This window comes from Aphelocoma coerulescens, assembly GCF_041296385.1.
Source record: "Aphelocoma coerulescens isolate FSJ_1873_10779 chromosome Z unlocalized genomic scaffold, UR_Acoe_1.0 ChrZ, whole genome shotgun sequence".
Taxonomy (NCBI): domain Eukaryota; kingdom Metazoa; phylum Chordata; class Aves; order Passeriformes; family Corvidae; genus Aphelocoma; species Aphelocoma coerulescens.
Window position 1 is genome coordinate 10,354,923 of NW_027184085.1, and position 19,295 is coordinate 10,374,217.

At 61.7% G+C, this 19,295-nt stretch overlaps 2 protein-coding genes across 2 annotated transcripts; one reads left to right on the forward strand and one right to left on the reverse strand.

Moving 5' to 3' along the window:
- The first annotated feature begins 201 nt into the window (after window positions 1-201).
- SPAG8 (sperm associated antigen 8) lies at window positions 202-2,949 on the forward strand. The gene is made up of 7 exons (XM_069001645.1): window positions 202-285; window positions 674-1,103; window positions 1,729-1,885; window positions 1,976-2,021; window positions 2,120-2,234; window positions 2,352-2,414; window positions 2,498-2,949. Exons 1-7 carry the CDS (start codon window positions 221-223, stop codon window positions 2,648-2,650), a joined length of 1,029 nt encoding a protein of 342 aa, XP_068857746.1. The 5' UTR covers window positions 202-220; the 3' UTR covers window positions 2,651-2,949.
- Window positions 2,950-3,083: 134 nt separating this feature from the next.
- On the reverse strand, window positions 3,084-14,855 carry NPR2 (natriuretic peptide receptor 2). Its single transcript, XM_069001553.1, has 22 exons — window positions 14,100-14,855; window positions 9,049-9,248; window positions 8,851-8,964; window positions 8,445-8,580; window positions 8,259-8,353; window positions 8,039-8,171; window positions 7,840-7,924; window positions 7,633-7,753; window positions 7,030-7,104; window positions 6,790-6,867; window positions 6,547-6,651; window positions 6,212-6,283; window positions 5,976-6,135; window positions 5,747-5,902; window positions 5,500-5,668; window positions 5,241-5,387; window positions 4,954-5,077; window positions 4,770-4,838; window positions 4,508-4,682; window positions 4,323-4,421; window positions 4,133-4,224; window positions 3,084-3,964 (listed from the first exon to the last, which is right to left on the reverse strand). Exons 1-22 carry the CDS (start codon window positions 14,821-14,823, stop codon window positions 3,911-3,913), a joined length of 3,183 nt encoding a protein of 1,060 aa, XP_068857654.1. The 5' UTR covers window positions 14,824-14,855; the 3' UTR covers window positions 3,084-3,910.
- Window positions 14,856-19,295: the final 4,440 nt, after the last annotated feature.

Sequence of the window (19,295 nt, forward strand, 5' to 3'; positions counted from 1 at the left end):
CCCCTCACGCCGACCGCGCCCCCGCCCCGCCCACTCCGCCGGGACCACGCCCATTGCCCGCCTCACGGCCTCTTGCCACGCCCGCTGCGGCCAACGGCCACGCCCCCTCCGTAGCTCTCCGCCAATGGGAGGCGCGCGCGCGCGCGGCTCCACCCACAGGCGCGCGGCCGCCGTGCGCCGTCTCCACGGAGAGAGGCGCGTCCCGCCGCGCGCATGCGCCATGGAGCGCGGAGGCGGCTGCACCGTGGGGTGCGGCTCAGGCCGCGGGCAGCGAGACCCCGTGGGGTAACCCCGGGTGGGGAGAGTCGGGGCAGGGCCTGGGGAGCCTTAGGGGCCGGGGGGATGAGAAGATGGTGGGTCCGGCCTGTGGGGAGGTCGGAGCAGGGAGTGGGCAGAGCCCAGGTATGAGGGTGGGAATAGTGTTGCTTCTGGAGGTCGAGGGGACAAAAGGGAGTTAAGGAGGGGGAGACCCCTTCAGATGACAGACCCAGCAGCAGGCACTGCTTCTGTCCCCCAGACGGAGAGGAATCCCTTGTCCGTTGCCCCGGTGTGGGGGTGACACTGCAGAGGACCCGGGGTCAAGACCCTGCCCGTGCTGGTGGGGGCTGAGGATGTGGTTGGAATTGGGGGATGCGCCCCGCTGCCTTTCTTCAGGGTCTGTTCCCACCTGCAGGGGGACTCCGACAAGCCATGTGGCTCACAGATGGCATGGGGACAGGCCACCGTGCAGGGTCCGAGGTTATCAGCCTGTGCCCGAGGTGCCCGTGGAGAGGCTCCCGTGCCACAGTGAGACGCTGACCACCACCGCCAAGAGGCTCCAGGAGATGTCAGGCACAGCTGAGCTGCCCCAGGATGTATCAGACACCGATGAGCTGCCTACTGAGGCCCTACCAGTTCTGCCCAGCACGGTGCCATCCCCAGCGACTGGGAAGGATCCCTCTGGGATAAAGCTGCCTCCCTGGCTTGGAAAGTGGGGGGCTCGCCCCGAGAAGGAGTCCACCACCGCAGTGCCGGGGCTGCCCCCCACCCCACCCACGCCTGCAGAGAAGCCCAGCCAGTCGGTGCCCCAGCGGAGCTGTGTGAGCCGCGACTGGCAGAAGGAGGTAACTCCATAAGGGAGAATGCCCCTCAAAGCTGGCCTCATCGTGTCCCACGTGCTGATCTTGTGAAGCTCCCTGCTCCTAGGCGGACCCCTCTCTTTAAATAGCTACCCGGATGACCTTCAGCCCAGCAGGGTAGATAAGGGATGAAACTCAATAGCACAAAAGGCACAGGCAGGCATGTGGGGAGTAACAGTAAGGCAGGAAGGGAGCTGGGATCTCGCTGCTGGGGAGCAGGAGCTGTGTATCGTGGCCCATCACAGTGGTGTGGGGATGCCTGCTTGGGCAAGCCATGCTGGGGGGCACCTGATGGGCCAAGCTGTGCCACAGCCTGGCGACTCATTGGGTTGTTCAAGTGCTGTAAGAGCGCTTGTCCAGGGGCAGTCTGGGCACCCAGATGCTTGGGACAGCCATACAAGGCTGGCTGACCTCCACCAGGCAGGATAGGTCAGCCCTGCCCAAGCCGTGTCCCTGCTCCAGCTTTGCCAGGTTTCTGGCCAGAAAGACCATAACCCCTCTTTGCAGGTTATGCCTCTGGGGCTATCAAAAGCCTAAAAGCCAGGAGCAGGCATGGGGCAGTGCAGCTTGGCTCCTGCCCCCTTCCACAGCCCCCACTGTCTATCCCCAGACACTTGTGGAACCCCTGGACTCTTGGAAGGATTTGGGCTGTGAGGACTTCCAGCGTGGCTACCATGGACTACCAATCCACCAGTTCCTCTCCTCACTCACTGACAGCTCTGCCCCGAAGTACTGCCCACCTACCAGGGTCCTGCTGCTGGGGCAAGGTGAGGCTGAACTTCCCCAAGCCACGTGCACCCCGAAAAGGCAGCAGGGGAACCTTCGCTGTGAGGCTGATGGCACCTTCCCCTCTGCAGGGCAGCGGAAGGCCACACTGGCATCCATGCTCTATGAGAAATACAGGCAAGCCTGCATCCCTACGTGATGACCACCCCAGAGAAGGGGACCTGGGGGGGCAAGGATCCCAGAGCTGAGGGGTGTGGGGTCTGCTCTGACTGCAGTAAGGAGACGGAGGAGGAGATCCATCCCCGCCCGAGGTGCATGGAATCTGTCTCCACCACGCACCAGGACTTCCGTGCCATGGGCTTCCAGCCCACACCCCAGCCCATCACCCAGGTACAGGCAGTAGACATCCCCCCCCCTCAGCTTGAAGCAGCCTCCAGGGAGGCCACGAGGCTCCCGTGTCCTGCTGAGCATGCCATCCCCCCCGCCCACATTTTGCTTCCACTGCAGCCTCACAACTACTTAACAGAGCATCCAACCAGCTTCTGGCTGGAGCAAGCCCGTGGACGGCCGGTAAGCCCCTCATCACCCTGCCCTGCCAGCACCCTGGGGGTCTCAGCTGCTGACAGAGACCTCTCCAATTCTCTCCTCTCCAGGGTGTCACCAGCCTCTTCGGCAGAAACATTCCCTTCAAGAAGAATGCAGCCTTCTCCACTCCCATTACCATGTACCTAGGGCATCCTGAGCCTTTCAACCTCTCTGACCCCTACGACCCCCCGAGCAGCCAGCTCCAGCCCCACAAGCAATAAAAAACAAGGGGACACAGGTGGTCCCAGCATCCTTGCCCACCCCACGGCCATCCTCAAGCTGGATGTTTGGAGAGGGAGCGCTCTGTCCCTGGGATCTCAAATCCCATGGGACCATGAAGCAAAATGGGAAACCCTTCATCCCCGCTGCAATTTCCTGTTGACCCAAAACATGCGACGGCCCCAAGACTTCCTCCTTGGGCATGGAGGGAAAGCCCCTGGCACATCCCCATCCCCTGGGACACGTCCCCTCCCGGCGCACGCAGCGGGTGACAGCAGCCGCTGTTCCAGTCCCCAGGCACAGGTGTGTTCCAGTAAGAGGCGGCAGCGGGGCGGCCAGAGCATGAGCTCAGAGGAACGCACTGCAGCCCTCACGCCAAAGCAAACCCCGCCACGGCAGCCCTGCCTTCCCAGCACCGCCCAAGCCCTCAACAGCCGCTGCTGCGACCGCCCGGCACTGGCTCCCTGTGCCCACACCGCGGCCCTGTGCCGCAGACAGACCCCCGCGATACGATCTCTTCGGATGTTTCAGGCAGCTGTCCCCAGCCCAGGCTGAGTTCCATACTGCGGTCCCCCCCCGGCCTCCCTCCCCACTTGGCATGCTGGGGCAGAGCAAAGTAGAGGTCATGGGACAGACGGATCTGGGGAAGTTTGTATTTCAACAAAATAGTTGCAGCGAGTCCTATATTTACACCTGGAGGAGGGGTGGGTATTTACATGACCTGGTGGGGTTATATACAGGGGAGGGGGAGACTGGGGAGGGGGGGAGCTGCGGCATTGAAGCCTGACCTGGCCAAGGAGTCAGTCTTGGCAGGAATCCCCATTTCCCCCCACCCCAGGGAGGGGTTGACATGGACACAACTTCTGCTGGGGGCCAGGTACTGAAAAGAGACGGCAAAGTGCCCTGTGGGGCAGCCAGGCCCCGGAGAAGCTCAGAGCCAGCTGAGCCACAGGGGAGAGGGCAGGGGTGGCAGACCTCAGAGGGTGGGGGGGATACAAGGTCCCTCAGGCTGGATCAGGGCTGGTTACCCCACTCCAGCAGAGGCTGTGGGAAAGGTGGGCTTTGCTGGTGCTGATGGAGGAGGGCAGACGGTGCTGTGGCCGCTGCCCCACCTTGCCCAGGCCCTGCTGAAGCAGGGGGGCTGCAGAGGCGGTGGTGGATGCAGTGATGGGAGGGGGGTGCCGGTGCATCCTAGGGCACCGGAAAACACTGGTGGCTTCATTGAGCTGGGGGCTCTGCCACAGCCACTGGGCTCAGATGACTTAAGGGTCTTTCCTCTCGCCCAGCAGCCAGTATGTCCGCATCTTTCCCTTGCCCTGGAGGCAGAGGTGAGCAGTTTAGACCCTGCCTGCCCCTGGAACTGCTTCTTGGGTGTCATCCCCTGCATTGAGGGCAACAAGGGGTTCCAGCCCCAACCCACCTCCCCATCACATTCCCCTGTGGTAGGAAGGGCTGGTACCCCACTGGCGTCCCTGTGCCCTCACCTTCATCTCTACATCCCCACGCAGCTCCAGCTCAAAGCAGCCAAACTCATCCAGGACTTCTTTGGTAGCAGATGAGACGTGGATCTTCAGGGCTGGGGAGCACAGAGGGGCAAGAGAGACACGGCTGGATGCCATGGGAGCAGGACACACCCTGTGGCTCTGGACCCCAGCTGCCAGCCCCATGGCTTACCCTGGCCATTGGATTCCATGCGGGACGCGGTGTTCACTGTGTCCCCGAAGAGGCAGTACCGTGGCATCTTCAGACCCACCACTCCGGCGCACACAGGACCTGTAGGCACAGACGTGCTCAGGGATGCTGCAGGACGGGTGGGTGGGCGGGCGAGCACCTTCCAGCTGGGCGGCATGGGGGCTCACCGGTGTGTATGCCGATGCGCAGGTGGAGCTGGTCGTTGGGACGGTGACGGATCTTGAAGGTTTTGACAGCCTCAAGCAAGGCCAGGGCCATGCGGACAATCTCACGGGCATGCAGCTTCCCGTTGCGCACCGGCAGCCCCGAGACCACCATGTAGGCATCCCCAATGGTCTCCACCTGTGGGGGCAGGGGAGCAGGTCCAACCTGGGCTCCTTGCTGCCTGCCTCACTTTGGGGGGCTGTGCTTGCTCACCGCCCCACTCACCTTGTAGACATCAAAATTGTCAATGATGGCATCAAAGCAAGTGTAGAGATCGTTCAGCAGCATCACAACCTGGATGGAACAAGGGTGTGTGGGCGGCTGGGAGTGGGTATGTTCCCCCAACTCCAGGGGGGCAGGGTGTGAGACCCCCACCACAGAGGCGCTGCTCCCCACGCCCTGCTCTCACCTGCATGGGAGTGCTCTCTGCTGAGAGGGCAGTGAAGCCCACTATGTCACTGAAGTAGATGGTGACACTGTCGAAAGCCTCAGCCCGCACTGTCTCTCCACGCTTCAGCTGCTCTGCCACAGAGCTGGCAAGGATGGCAGTGAGCCATCACCACCAAACCCCCTGTTCCCCCTGCAACCCTTGCCCCACACCAGCATGGGAAAGGACCCCATGCTTGCACGGCAGTGGGTGCATGCTGAACCCATGCCAACCCTCACACCCACACCCGCCCCCCCTCCCCCTCTCACTGGGGCAGAATCTGGTAGAGGAGGTTCTCTGCCTTGCGCTTTTCCTCCAGGTAGGCCTGTGTCCTCTCTTCCACCAGTTTCTCCAGGTTGTTGGCATACTGCTCCATGCGTGACAGCAGGTTGTCCAGGATGCTGGTGCTTCCCTCCCTGCCGGGGTGCAGTCAGCTGGCACTGCGGGAAGAGGTGCCCCCCAACCACCACCACCATGGCTGTCCCCACTCCCACCCATGGCCACTGTCACTGCACACCAACCACCCACTTGTTGAATCTGCGGATGAAGATCTTGATCTGACTGAAGTCAGGGCGCTCGGCCGGCTCCTGCGCCCAGCAGCGTTCCATCAGCACTGCCAGCTCCTCAGTGTGCACCCCAATGTCAATGGACGGGCGGAAGAAAGGCTTCTGGCTGTTACGCACCTTCTGCACGATCTCTGCCAAGGTGTGGCCAACACTGAGCACCAGATCTCCATGGTGGGGCAGGACCTCCACACACGTCCCCCCACCCTCACCTTTGGGGCTCAAGTCCATGCCCTCGATGTAGAAGGGGCCATTGCGCAGAGCGACCTCCTGCACGATGATGCCGAAGCTGTAGACATCAGCTTTCTGCATGCCTGGGGTGGGCAGGTGCCCCTTCTGCAGCAGCTCTGGGGCTGTCCATAGCTTCTCTGGTGGGACAAAGCAATGGAGAAGTGAGACAAGGCCACCCCATCCCCCTGGTCCCCACAGGCAGGCACTCACTGGCATACAGTGCATGCGTGTCCTCGTTGTCGCTGGGCGAGCGGAAGCTGGCCAGGCCGTAGTCGGTGATCTTCAGCACGAAGCGACTGTCCACCACGCAGTTGGATGACTTGAGGCTGCCGTGATGACCAATGATGCTGTTGTGCAGGAAGGCCATTCCCTGGGACAGATGGACACAGTGAAGCTCGTATCTCTCAGGCACCTCCCCCAGCCCCTTGCACCCCTCAGCTGAGTACCTTGACAATGTCATTGATGAGGGAGTAGCGAAACATCCAGTCCAGGTTGATGCTCTCGTTCTCCAGGACATCCTGGGGTAGCACATTGAGTGGACCCCACCAAGCACCCAGGGCACGGTGACAGCAGCCTCACCAAGTGCCCAGCTGTGGGGGTCGGCAGCACCCACCCCACCCCTCCACTGGCCTCTGACGCCCGCTTGGACAGCTCAGCTGTGAGCCTTGTAGGGAGGGCTCAGGTGGCCACCAGCATCCACAGCCCTGTCCACAACGCCCAGCCCAGCTGGGTCACCAGGAATGTCTAAGCATCACCCGCAGTGTCCCCCAAGCCCTGCTACCTGCAAGCTGCCCCGTGGGCAGTACTCAGTGATGATGCAGATGTTGGGGGGGTCGATGCACGCCCCAATGAAGCGGGTCAAGTGGTTGAACTGGATGTCCCGCATCTGCAGGTGCAAGCGGACCCAAGACAGTCTTGAGGTCAAAGGGGATGAACTACTGCTCCTACTACCCTCCCACACTCCCAAGACCAGTTCCTGCACCCCCAAGCAGGCTGCCCACCCCAGCCCAGACCCCAAACCTACATGTTTTAGCTCGAAGAGCACCTGCCGTGTCAACTCGATGCGCTTCTTGTTGATGTGCTTAATGGCCACAACGTTGCCCTGGGGTGTTTGGGAAGGGGAAAAGGTCAATGCCCACTGGGTGAATTTGCAAAGGGGAGGAAAGTGCTAATATCCTGCAGGATGGGGGTGCAGCCAAGGGGGAGCACAACAGAGTTGGGGCATTTCAGGGGGAGGGCTCAGTTCCCTGCCTGCTGCACTGACCTTGAAGTGGCCGGTGTTGGCGAAGATCTGGTACTTGCCATGGGTGGTCATCAGGGAGCCATAGCTGGAGCCACGCTGTGGGAAGGAGGGGAATAGAAACAGGAACCCTCAGGTGGAGGGGTGGCCTGCAGCAATGTAGCAGGGCAGGGACATCCAAGGATGTGCAGGGGGTGGTGCAGGATGGGCTCTAAAGGGTCAGCACAAGCTCTGTATGCTCTGTAGGAAATGCAAAGACTCTGGGATGGGGCATGGTGCACTGCACAGAGTGTAGGACATGGATAAGGTATGTCTGTGTAGGTAATGGAGGGCAACACAGGGGCTTGATGAAGTATGGTGCTGCGTCGGGGATTGGGGGCCGTGTAGAGGATGGATCTATAGTGGCTCTGCAGGGGATGGAAAGTCATGCCAGGGATTAATGGAGTGTGTCTCCACTGGGGATGGAGAACTCTGTAAGGATCAAGAGCTGTGCTAAGGAGAGATGCAGGGGGCTGTGTCTCTGTAGGAAACAGAGGGCTGTCATCAGGGAGGTAATCATGTGGGTGTCAAGCAGGGAGGGAAGGCAGCACAGGGGCAGGGTGGTGCCCCAGGGATGGCTCCTCTCACCAGGGACAAGGTGAGCCGGCTGCCCGCTGCCTTGTGGTACCGCTCAGGACTTCCAAACTGCAGCTCATCCCAGCGGATCCTCCAGAGCATGCTGGCAAGCTCCTTCTCCAGCATCAGCTTCCTGGGGGACACAGAGGGGTCAGGCCCCCATCTGCCCTGCCCTGCCTGTCCCCCCACCAGACAGAGGTTTCCCCAGTCCTGACTGACCTGAAGATGAGGAAGCTGGAGATGCCAAACATGACAAAGGTGAGGCCAGTGCCCAAAGCCACGATGGCCAGCATGGAGAGGGGAGCTGCAGACAGGAGAGGATGTCAGGGTGGTCCAACTGGCTCTGATGGCCAGGCTGACATGCACCCATAGGGAAGGGTTCTTGGGTCCAAGTGATGTAGGGACCCAGGGCACCCACTTTTTTCACAGGAGGGGTCATCCACATCAAAGACACAGGGAGGGTTGTCCAAGGGGGGAGCCCCCTTCACCCAGGGGATGGGTCGTCCCAGCCAGTGGATTTGCTTCTCCACACCCGAGTAGTGTCCCACCACCTAAGGAAAAGAGAGATAAGGCCACCCCCAGACCCCACCATCCCATCCCCCAGCCCCAGCCAGAGGGAACCTGGTGCTGGCCCCCACCTCATACTGCCCGGTCTTGGGGTCGCTCATGGCCCATAGGTTGAAGTCAGTGTCTCGGTCATTGTTGCTGTCCATGCTCACAAGCCCTGTCACACCTGTGGGAGAATTAAGACCCAGGTGGGACAGGGACTGAGTTCCACCGCCCCCACGGCACCCACAGCCCAGCTGCCCCCATCCCAGTGTTACCCTGGAACTTGCGGTCCCGCATCTTCTCGATGATGTGGGTGGCGTTTTTCTTGGAGCCGCCCTCGCTCAGAGTCTCATTCAGCACCATGGCGTACAGCAGCATCCCATCATAGAAACACCCCGCCACCAGGTTCATCTGCCAGGGGGAATCTGAGCACACCCACGGCCACGCACACAGGAGCACCCCAGAACCTTCACAGCAGGACCACGCACCCACCCACGGCCCCATAACCACACTGGGGACAACATGCACCCTGCAGGGATGGCAGTGCCTGTGGCTGTTCCCACCAGGGATGACCCCTCTGGCACTATCTGTGGCTGTGTCCCACCCTCTGCATCCTGGTGACGTGCCTCAGACCCATGAGAAGGGGCCCCACCACCCCAGCATGCAGGGAGACTCACTCACCAGGGAGTAGTTGAGCTGCACCCCAAACTTCTGCTTAGCTCGCAGGATGAGTTGGGTTTGGAAATGCTGGTACTCAGGGTTTTGGGGCTCATAGTAGGTGATCACCAGCACCATCTGCAACCGAGCACAGCACTCTGGTTCACACAGTGGGGCCAGGCTGGTGAGGTTTCTGTCCCCAGGCAGGTGGGCCCAGCTCACCTGGAAAGCCTCACGCAGCCCTGAATCCTGGCCCGGGCTCTCCTGCCAGGGCTTGAAGGCGTCACGGGCAGAGTCCCCCCGCAGGCTCTCCCCGAAGACATCCAGGTAGAAGAAGACATAGTCACCATTGGTGAGGTTCTCCTGCTGCGCCAACTGCATGATCTGCCGCAGCATCTCCGGTGGCCCGCAGAGATACACCACTGCCAGAGAGAGGCAGGGGCTTCAGGGAGGCAGGGACACCCCCCTGCGCCCCGGGCACACAGCCAGCAACGGGGCAGATGGGGCAGAGCAGCCCCGGGAGCACTCGGTGGCTGCGGGGGGATGGAGCGGGCAGATGCGGCAGTGCTTGGCTCACGCCTCCCTGCGCCCCATGGCCAGACCCACAGCCCTTGCTGGCACAGACCCACTCTTGCCCCATCAATCACCTCGGGCTGAAGGGGGAGAGGAGAACAGGGAAAAACTTGCTCCAAATCATGAGGTGGATGCTGCAGGCACCGACCCCACACACCCTGATCCAGCAAAAACCAGCCAGGGGATCTCTCCCCCCTGCATCAGCTTCCCGGCTGCTCCATGCCAGCCCCAGCCACGGAATCGGGGGGCTGGGAGACGCACTGGAGCCGTGCACCGGAGGTCCCTGGGGAACCCGAGCTGTGGAATGGGACAAACCCATGTTTGGGTTCGTGGCCGGCTGTCCGTGCGGCAGGAATGCGCAGGTTCCCAGATTCCAGCACCTTCGGCGGCCACTGGCCCTAATTGGAAACAGAGCATCTCGCCGGTGTGACCCACACGGCAAGGGGGTGCCCGGGCCCCGTCGGGCTGTCCCGCCTGCCCCCACTCTCCTCTGGGGGTTCGGTCAGCCCTCATGGGATTTCCACCCGAGCGCTGCGTGGGGCCGGCACGCCGCTCGCACAGGGCATCACAGGCTGTGGGGACGGGCCCCATAGAGTGTCCGAACCCCCCCGAGCAGGGGCCCTCCGTGCCCTTGCTGAGGATCCTGACACTGCCTCCTCCCTCCCCCCGGAAAACCAGGGCCCCCGCTCCAGCCAGTCTGGCTGGGAACCCGGGATTGAGCAACGGAGGAGGCGGCGGCAGCGGGTGCTGGAGGAATGTCACGCTTGGGCGCTGGCCCCGGCACACAGCTCTTCTGCATGGGGCCCAGCGCCCCGGCTGGACCCGGGGAGTGTGGGGGGGGGGACAGCAAGGAAGCCTCGCACTCTGGGAAGGGGTCTCTGCTGCTGGAAGGCACCCAGCGACACAGGCACCCCGCCATGTGGGCAGCAGGGCTGGAAGGGTCACCCATGGGGGCAGTGAGGAAGCCCTCGTGGGAGAAGAGACCCAGCACAGCCACCTTGGGCACAGGGAATCCACAGCAATGTGGGGAGCTGCTCCTGGGCACGGGGGAGAGGGAAATCGCAGCACCGTGGGCTGTGTGTGAGCAAAAGCCTGTTCCAGGGTTTGAAATGGTTCCCTCTGAATGCTGCAATACTTCAAATAAACACTCATGGTTTCCCCATTTTGCTAGTCCTGCCCCAAGAAATGTACTGTCCCCAAATTTCTCACCCAGGATGGGCAGGTCAGCACCTCCCCAGCATGCAGAGCCTAAGGGTCCCCCCCAAGGACATAGATGGGACCCTCCCCATCCCACTGCAGGCGCCAAGAAAAGGGAGCCACAGGGGCTGGGGAGCCACAACAGCTGGTGGCAGATGGTGGGACACTGCAGGCAGCCAGCCCCTGCGGCGGCAGCGAAAGCCTGCCTGGTCAAAGGCCACCAAGCAAGGGGATGGATGGCGCCCAGACGGCTCCCCGGGGACAGGTCGCATGAGCTGTGCAGAAGCAAGGGTCAGTGCTTGGGGGTCTCCCTGAGGCAGGCAGCTGCCTCCAGCTGGCATCCTCCTGCATGGCCAGCAGTGCCTTAGGGGGCTCACGCACCCCCCAGGGGCCAGCAAATGGCCAAATGCAGCCTCAGCATCACCCAGGACAAGGGGAATGAAGTTCTGCAAGGCTGGAGTGCATCCAGCGCCCTGACATTTATTTAGGGGGCATCTCTGGTGTAGGTGGCAGAGTGCCAGGCCCCAGCGAAGGGGCAGGAGCATGCAGATGAGGTGGCAGAACACTGCTTGACCCCTGTATGATGGAAGACAACCCTAAAGTGAGGGCAAATCCTGGGTTCAGGTGGCAAATCCCAGTTTTGAGCAGCCTCACCAGCACAGGGCACTGCAGCGCAGAGACCATCGCACTGGCCAAGTGCTGTCCCATGCCCAGGGGGAGTGTGGGGATGAGGACTAAATGCACTCCCCTCCAGCAGCACCACCCAGCCACCTCCCCAGGCAGGGGACCTGAGCTTTTTGCAGGCAGATGCTCTGGTAATTCCCTCAACCACAGCTCTAATTATATCAGTGCTTTTGCAAATGGCAGGAGAGACGTGGGCCCCTGCACGTCGCCCAGGCTTCGGTGAGAGGGGCTATCCCACCCCCCCTCGTGCCCATTCATTAGACCTGTGAATGTCAAGAACCAGCAGTGTTAGGGATGCACAGGGGGCAGGGAAGCAGCTTTCTCCAGGAAATGTTTATCAAACTCCTGCCTGTGACTTGGGAGAACGAAGGTGACGCCAAGAGGGATGATACGTGATGTTATTGCAGGGCACGGACATGGATGCAGCTGAAGATCCTGCTTCCCTCTCCACGCCATGCCATGCAGGGGTCCCAGCCCCTGGGACAGCCTTGCAGGTCCCCACTCCCTGCCCCACACACTTGGGTTAGGAAAGGACCTAACACCAGCTTTGCTGGCCTGAGCACCCATACCTGTGGGGCCAAGCACGCAGCTCCACTCAGCCCCACACCCTGGTGCCATCTCTGAGCTGTGGCCAGAGAGGCCCAGACCCTCTCCACATCTCTGCCCATGGCAGGGGGAATGGAACTAAATGATATTTAAGGTCCCTGCCAACCCAAGCCGTTCCACGACTCTGCGATACTACGACCCCAGCTTAGAAAGCCCTCAGGTCTCTGCCCATGCCTGGCCTTCTCCCCCAGCAACCACAACCTCCTGCCCGCACCAGGAGGGACTGATTCCTGTTGGGGTGATTTACAGCTCAAAGAGGGAAACACTGATGGGAATCACTGATTTCAGCCTTTCTCCCTGCAGAGTCCTTTGCCCCTATCCCATAAGAAGCTCCAAACGCCACGGCTGGTGATGGTACATGCAGGAGCTTCCACCCCAGAGGGGCAGCCAGGGAATGCTCACTCCACGGACTCAGCTTCACTGGCCTCAGTCCTGACGGGAACCCAGTCCAGCACCCCAAAGCACCACGCCCCGCCTCCCCCCTGCAGCCTGGTCCTGCCCAGCCTTGGACACGAGTCCGGCTGGCCCATCTGGCTCCACTTATCCCGGCTAGATGTCCTTCCTAATGACACAGCATCTCAGAATCCATTAAGAAGCACTGCGGAGTGGCTGACTCCGGGATCAATACACCCTGCTCATCAATAATGAAAGCATCAGGCTGCCCTTGCTCTCCAGCTGCCTCCGTAAGCCCCTCCATTTCCTCCCGCTCCCAATATAGCTGCTCTCCTGGGGCACTCGCAAGGCACCAAATTGATTTATCCCTCCATCAGCAGGGTGGGGCCATCACAGCCCCATCCCAGGGGTGCAGCAGGGACAGGCACAGCCCAGGTGCCCGGGTGCCAGTCTGGGGGGCTCTGCCTGACCATGGCACAGCCACCTAGGTATGCTGGCACCGTGGTTCTCTGGGCACGTAACCACAGCTGATGGCATCCTTCAGAGAGCTACATCCACTCCATCACCTTTGGCTTCCAAGGACGTGCCTGGGTCACCCCGATCCTGCTAAGACAGAAGGTGGGGTGGCCCCACAGGGTGCCCCTCATAGCATGTGTTCCACGAAGGTGGGGGTCTGCCCCAGATCTTGCTGGCAAAGGTTGACCAGGCTGGGGGCCTGGGAGGGAGACAATGTGCCCCCTCCTCCTGCTGCATTCTGGCCCCTCCACTGGCACAGGGTTTGGCCCAGGGGGATCAGGTCCTGTCTTGTCGCCTGTGAACTCACCTCCTGTGCAGGTCCCGCTGCTCTTTCAGCCCCACTGTGACAAAATGTGCTCAAGCCTCACCGCACCCCACACAGAACCCATTTTGCCCACCCGTCCCTGTGCCCCACATGGGTCCCACTGTGCCCTCAGCCCATCCTCGTGCCCCACGCGGGTCCCACTGTGCCTCCAGCCCCTCCTTGTGCTCCACAGGGGTCTGTCCCACTCTTCCTCTAGCCCTTTGCCATGCCCCACCACAGGTCTCACTCTGCCCACCCCCGGCTGGACCCCACGTGAGTCCCAGCAGATCCTTGGTCCCTTGCCATGCCTCACATGGGCGCCATTTTGCTCTCAACCCTTCACAGGTCCCAGTGTCCCATCACCCTCATGGTGCCCCGCAAAGGTGCCAGCGTCTCCTTGGACTGTTGCTGCGCCCCACATGGTCACACTGTATCCCCATCCTCTTGCTGTGCCCCATATGTATCTCACTGCCCTCTCTGACACTTGCTGTGCCCTGTGTGGATCTCCATTGCTCCCTAACACCTTGATGTGCCCCAAACAGGTCCCACTGCCACCCCGGTCCCTTTTTGTGCCCCACATGTGTCCCACTGTGTTCCCACTCCTTTGCAGTGTCCTGTAGAGGTTCCACTGCATCCCCATCCCCTCTCTGTACCCCAGATGGGTCTTGCCACTCCCTTAACCCCTTGCTGTACCCTACGAGTTGTGCACAGTACCCCTTGCTGCACCCCGTCCTTCCCCCTACTGTGTCCCAGATGGGTCCAATGGTTCCCCCCGTCCCCCACACGGACCCCACCGCACCCTCAGCCCCTCGCTGTGCCCCACGGAGGATATTGCCTCCCCCCTCGGAGCCCTACGCAGATCTCCCGAGGGGAGCCCCCTCTGCTTTCCCTTCCACCTCCCACCCCCACACCGCCGGCCCCGCTCCCCGGGCGCTCAGCCCCATCCCACCCGTGGTCATCGTGTCCCCCCCCACACCCCACGCCGCGCCACCCCACGCACCGCGCCCGTTGGCTTTGATGAAGTGGACGGCGGTGTGGGGGCCGCCCTCCTCGGGGGAGTAGATGTGGACGGTGACGGTGAGGTTGTTGCCATCCTGCAGCTCCTGGTAGACACCCTCGACGGTGAAGTAGTAGGGTCGGTCGTCGGTCTTGCGGTCCACGTAGAGGAGCACGGCGCGGGCGCTCCAGTTGAAGTGCGCGTGGAGGTGGGAGACGAAGGCGCCCAGTTTGGGTGCCGAGGGCCCGGTGCGCACCGTCGTGCTGTAGTGCTCCCGTTTGCGGCTGAAACCCGCGGCCACCGCCCCGCCGGTGATGAGGGGCAGCCGCCAGTGAGAGGCGAAGCGCCCCACGGACGCGGCGGGGTACACGCAGCCCGGCCCGAACAGCACGTCGGGGTCGTGGTAGAGCTTCAGGTCCACGGCGTTGAGCGGTGCCACGTACTCGGAGCAGGCGCCCTCCAGCTCCGAGCTCATGAACTCGACGCGCACCGAGAAGGGCCGCGGCAGCAGGGGCGGCTCGCCCCGCTCCAGCGCTTCCAGCGCCAGGCTCAGCGCCGGACCCACGCGCGGCCAAGCCCACGCGTAGCTCACGTTGCGCTCCGGCAGCACCACCGCCACCGTCAAGTTGGCGGGCGCCCCGTCGGGGGTCGCCGCCCGCCGCCCCGCGCCCGTCGGTACCGGCAGCAGCAGCAGCGCCAGCAGCGGCAGCGGCAGCGGCGGAGCCATGGGCCGCGCTGGCTCCTCCGCCCCGGCCGCCGCCCGCCGCTCCGGCGCCCCCGCCGCGCCCCCGCCCCGCCGACCGCCACCGACCGCCCTCCCCCGGGGGGGCGGCGCCGCCGGTCCCCGCCCGGCCGGACGGGCACGGGGATGGGCGGCACCGCGGCGGGGCGGGGGGCGGTGTCCCTGGAGAGGGGGGGCCGGGGGTGGGGCTAGCGGGGAGGGGGGCGCTGGTTGGGGTGGTGGGGGGGTGGCGGGGTGCTCGCCGTCTCTGGCTTCCAGGTTGGCGAAGTGCTGTGGGGTACCCAGCGGGGGCTTAGGGAGAGCGGTCCCCACGTCCGGCGGCCCCTAGTAAGCAGGAATTGAGGAGGGGGTGCCTGTGTTTTCGGGGATCGAGGAGGGGAGGTAGGGAGGAGCATCCGCGTTCGGGGTGTCCCCAGTGGGTGGGGGACCGAGGGAGGTGTACTTGGATTCTGCTGAGGTGCGGTGAGGGGGAATTGGAGAAGAGGGCACCGGTTTGAGGCAGGGACTGGGCTGCTCGGCTTCTGGACGGAGGGGCTGGGGACGGGCTCGGGGATCCCCATCGGAGGATTAAAGGACGGAAGTCCTCAGAGCCGGCGGCTCCCAGTGGGCAGGGATTGAGGAGGGGGTACGTGGGATCTAGGGCGTCCGTGAGGGGAACCGGGGAGGGAGCATTAGGGTTTGGAGTGTCCCCAGTGGGTGGGGGATTGAAAAAGTACCTGGGTTCGGAGAGGTGCAGTGAGGGAGCACCCAGGCTCTAGGGTCCACCACTGAGTAGGGACTGGGGAGGAGATGTCTCATGCTGGGGGTCCCCAGGGTTTGGGGAAGTCAGTGGGGTGCAGGGGATGTGTGTGATGGGGCAAAGGGGTACCGTGGGGAGGGGTGCGAGGATGTGAAGGGATACACGGCTGTGGGGTACAGCCCGCTGAAAGGGGAAGGGATATATCCTGGGTGTGGGTGTCCTCACAAGGGATTTTTGGGAGGTCTTAGGCTGTGGGATACAGAAGGAATCAGGCTCTGAGGAGGGGTTGCCCGGGATCTGTGTGCCTCCTTCGTGGGGACTTCCAGTGCCTTGGGCGTGGGTATCTCCCCTTGGGGAAGGGGAGGAGGTTGGAGAGGTCCTCGGGGATTTGGGAGCCAGGGAGGCACCTGGGGAGTTGGACCCTGAGAACTGGGATGCCCTGGGGACCCAGACGTCCCTGGGACTCAGTGTGTCCCCCCAATAATGGAAGGTACGCTGGGACCCGTGCCACAGGGACCCGGCCGACACAAGACCTGACGGGGCAGGGGACGGCAGGGGCTGGATGCAACGGGCACGTCACCACTGCGGGTTTTGGGGTCCAGCCCTTGTGCTATGGGACATTGGCCTGTGGGGCGGTGGGGTAGGAGGGTGGACGCCTTTGAGGGGAGAACAGGGGAGCGCTCGGGGTGCAAGGTCTGGCTATGGGGCAATGAGCCTTGAACAAGCCCCCATGACGCCGTGGGACCGGGATAACGCGGGCAGAGCGGGGCTGCTGGTCCTCCCGGGGATTTGGGAAGGACCTAGGGGGATGTCATGGACTGCCATGGAGGGACCCCCCCAGCCCGGGGGGACACAGAGGTGCCGTGCGTTTGTTTGCAGGGCGCCTCGGTGGGACAAGGGGGGCTCGGCGAGGGCAGCATGCCTATGGTGCATTCCTGGGATTCCCAGCCTGCTGCCTGCTCCCATCGGGCGGGGGTGGGGGGCGATAGAGACTGGAGGGGGGCGTTGGGGGTGGTGCCAGCCCGTGCCCCACGGCTCAGAGCTGTGTGGGTGGGATGCTTGCGGGTGGGAGCACAGGGGGAGCGCACTGGCTGCACGGTGGCCCCTGCAAGGTCCTGTGTACTTCAGATGCCTGAGGGATGCTGTGCTGAGAGGCGGACAGGGCGTCTTTTGGGATTTTGGGGTACCCACGAGAGCAGAGCAGCACCGTGGGCATGGCATCGCAGGGTGCCCCGGCATGGGTCCTTCCACCTCTGGGGCTGCCAGGAATCACAGTCCCTCTCACTGTCCCTACCATTCACACTGCAGGTGTCCCCACCACGAGCGACACGTGCCTCTCGTTGTGGGGTCCCGGAGCTCGGCCCACCCAGCCCGGCAAAACCCGAGACGAGGGGGTTGGATTGCCGGCTATAAATAGCTCGGTCCGGTGTGGCACGGAGCTAGCAGCGGTGGCTGAGCCGAAGGACAGTGAAATCCAACCGACAGTGATTACATCCAGAAATGAGAAGCTGGAAGGATCTGGAAGAGCTTCTCCGTGGAGTGTGAGACTGGGCATGGTGGGGTGGTGATGGTCCCACTGGAGACCGTAGTGCCTGCGGAATCACCCCTGCTCACGGGGCCCAGATGGTGGCAGACCCTGCATCATCCAGGTGACCCCAGCCCAGCCCTGTGGCCCCTGTCTTGAGCCTCCGGTGGCCCAGGTCGGGGGCAAATGGGACACAGAAAGGCTGGCAGCAGACTGTGTGGGAAAAGCCTCCGCCTCCACCTCTCCGGGAGGTGGTGCTGCTCCCGCGGGACCTGCGGCAGGCGGGATGCAGCCAGCGGAGGAATGACTGTGGTAAAACAAGACAGAGATATGGGGAAGAAAAGCAGAGGGGGCGGAGGGAGCGAAGGAGGAGCCGGTGGGGACTCGCTGCTGCAGGGATGGGGTGCGTGGGATGCCCGTGACGGGGATGTGGGTGCGGGGACACCCCGTGTGTGCGCGGGTGAGCCGGCAGAGGGGGCCCGGTCACCGCCCCGGTAGCGCACACGCCTCACAGACACCGCACAGACACCGCACGCGGGCCAGACACACACCATATACACCCCATACACATACCAGACACACGCCATATACACCCCACACCTCATACACACCCCCCACACACCCCATAGACACTGCACACACCGTACACACACCATATACACCCCATACACACACCGTACACACACCCCACACATGCTGCACACACCATACACACCCCATACACATACCAGACACACACCATATATACTCCACACTTCATATACACTCCATACACACCCCATACACACCCCATACACACCCCATACACACCCCATACACACCCCATACACCATACACACCCCATACACCATACACATCCCATACACACCCCATACACACCCCATACACACCCCATACACACCCCATACACCATACACACCCCATACACACACCCCACACACACTGCACACACCATACACATGTTGTTACGTATAGCACCATTACACCGTGGTGTTAGGCACACACCATGCACACATCACACACTCACCATACACAGACCACACACAGATCACACACTCACCATACACTCACCATGACACACAGACGTGTGATACCTTAGGGTTTCTCTAACTCCGTTGCACCTTCCCTCCCATGGTGTCACATTGAATTCTACTGGCATCCCACACCTTGGGATGACAGTCTTCCCTTGCACTGAGCTGCGCCCAGCACCCTGGTCCTGGTGGTCTGTAGTGGTCCATGGCCATCCGTGGTGGTCCATGGGAATCCATGGTGACCCATTGTGGTGATGCATCCCCCCTGCTTTTCCAGGCTGCACTGAGATCTGAGAAATGCTTGTTAGGCCTCAACCTTGAAAAACAGCACCTGAGCTCAGCTCTTCTTGAGCTCATCAGAAATACTGCCTGTTTCCATGAACTGCTGCTGTCTATAGAGCTCCTGGGGTTTTTTATGAACAGCCTTGGAAACTGTTTTTTCTTCCCTGAAGGGCAGAACATCCCTCTTCTCAGATACTCAAAGAAAGTGGCGACCCAAACTGTGGCCAGGATGAAACATTGTTATGACTAAAGCCCACTCTCTTGCAACCCTATAAACAGTGGTGCAAAATGAGACTCTTGGAGCTCTCCTGGATCGTGGTGGGTTGCAACCCCTCTGTGTGGCGCCTCTCAGAGCCAGCAAACTCAAGTCTGCTGTACTTGGAGGATCGCCAAACAACAATGGATCCTGGGCTGATACCCTCACTCCTTAAGGCTCAAGCCTTTGCCCCTTGAGCAGATGGCAAAACCATCTGGAGTGAGTATTTCACTGACCTCTGAGGGGAATTTTTCACAGGTACTTTGCTTGCACTGACTTTCTGTCTGTGTGCATGTCCCTACACATATGCTATAGCAAATCTGGGGGAAATGCTACTCTCTTAGATGCTTAAGTACCTCAGTCTAAGTAAGTTAGGTCTGTAAGTAAGGTTAAGTCATAAGTTATAAGCTAAGTTAAATGCTGTTGTTCTTTTCCTAAGTTGTTAAGTTTAAATTACACAGGTTGGATGCTGTTAAGGGTTATTCCTCTGTTAAATGGTTAAGTTGTAAGTTAAGTAGTATTAAGTGTGAGTGCTGTTGAGCTTTTAGGCCATATTCCTTTTTATCCTTGCCCTCACTGTCCTTTTGTCACGCACACACACACACACACACACACACACACACA

What these genes read in the sequence shown, in the direction of transcription:
- SPAG8 (XM_069001645.1), top strand. Translation starts at nt 221, where the DNA reads ATGGAGCGCGGAGGCGGCTGCACCGTGGGGTGCGGCTCAGGCCGCGGG. An exon ending in GGGCAGCGAGACCCCGTGGG is followed by an intron (nt 286 to 673) that starts GTAACCCCGGGT and finishes TCCCACCTGCAG; the next exon opens with GGGGACTCCGACAAGCCATG. An exon ending in CACCCCAGCCCATCACCCAG is followed by an intron (nt 2,235 to 2,351) that starts GTACAGGCAGTA and finishes CTTCCACTGCAG; the next exon opens with CCTCACAACTACTTAACAGA.
- NPR2 (XM_069001553.1), bottom strand. Translation starts at nt 14,823, where the DNA reads ATGGCTCCGCCGCTGCCGCTGCCGCTGCTGGCGCTGCTGCTGCTGCCG. An exon ending in TCATCAATGACATTGTCAAG is followed by an intron (nt 6,136 to 6,211) that starts GTACTCAGCTGA and finishes CATCTGTCCCAG; the next exon opens with GGAATGGCCTTCCTGCACAA. An exon ending in GTGGGGATGTAGAGATGAAG is followed by an intron (nt 3,965 to 4,132) that starts GTGAGGGCACAG and finishes CTCTGCCTCCAG; the next exon opens with GGCAAGGGAAAGATGCGGAC.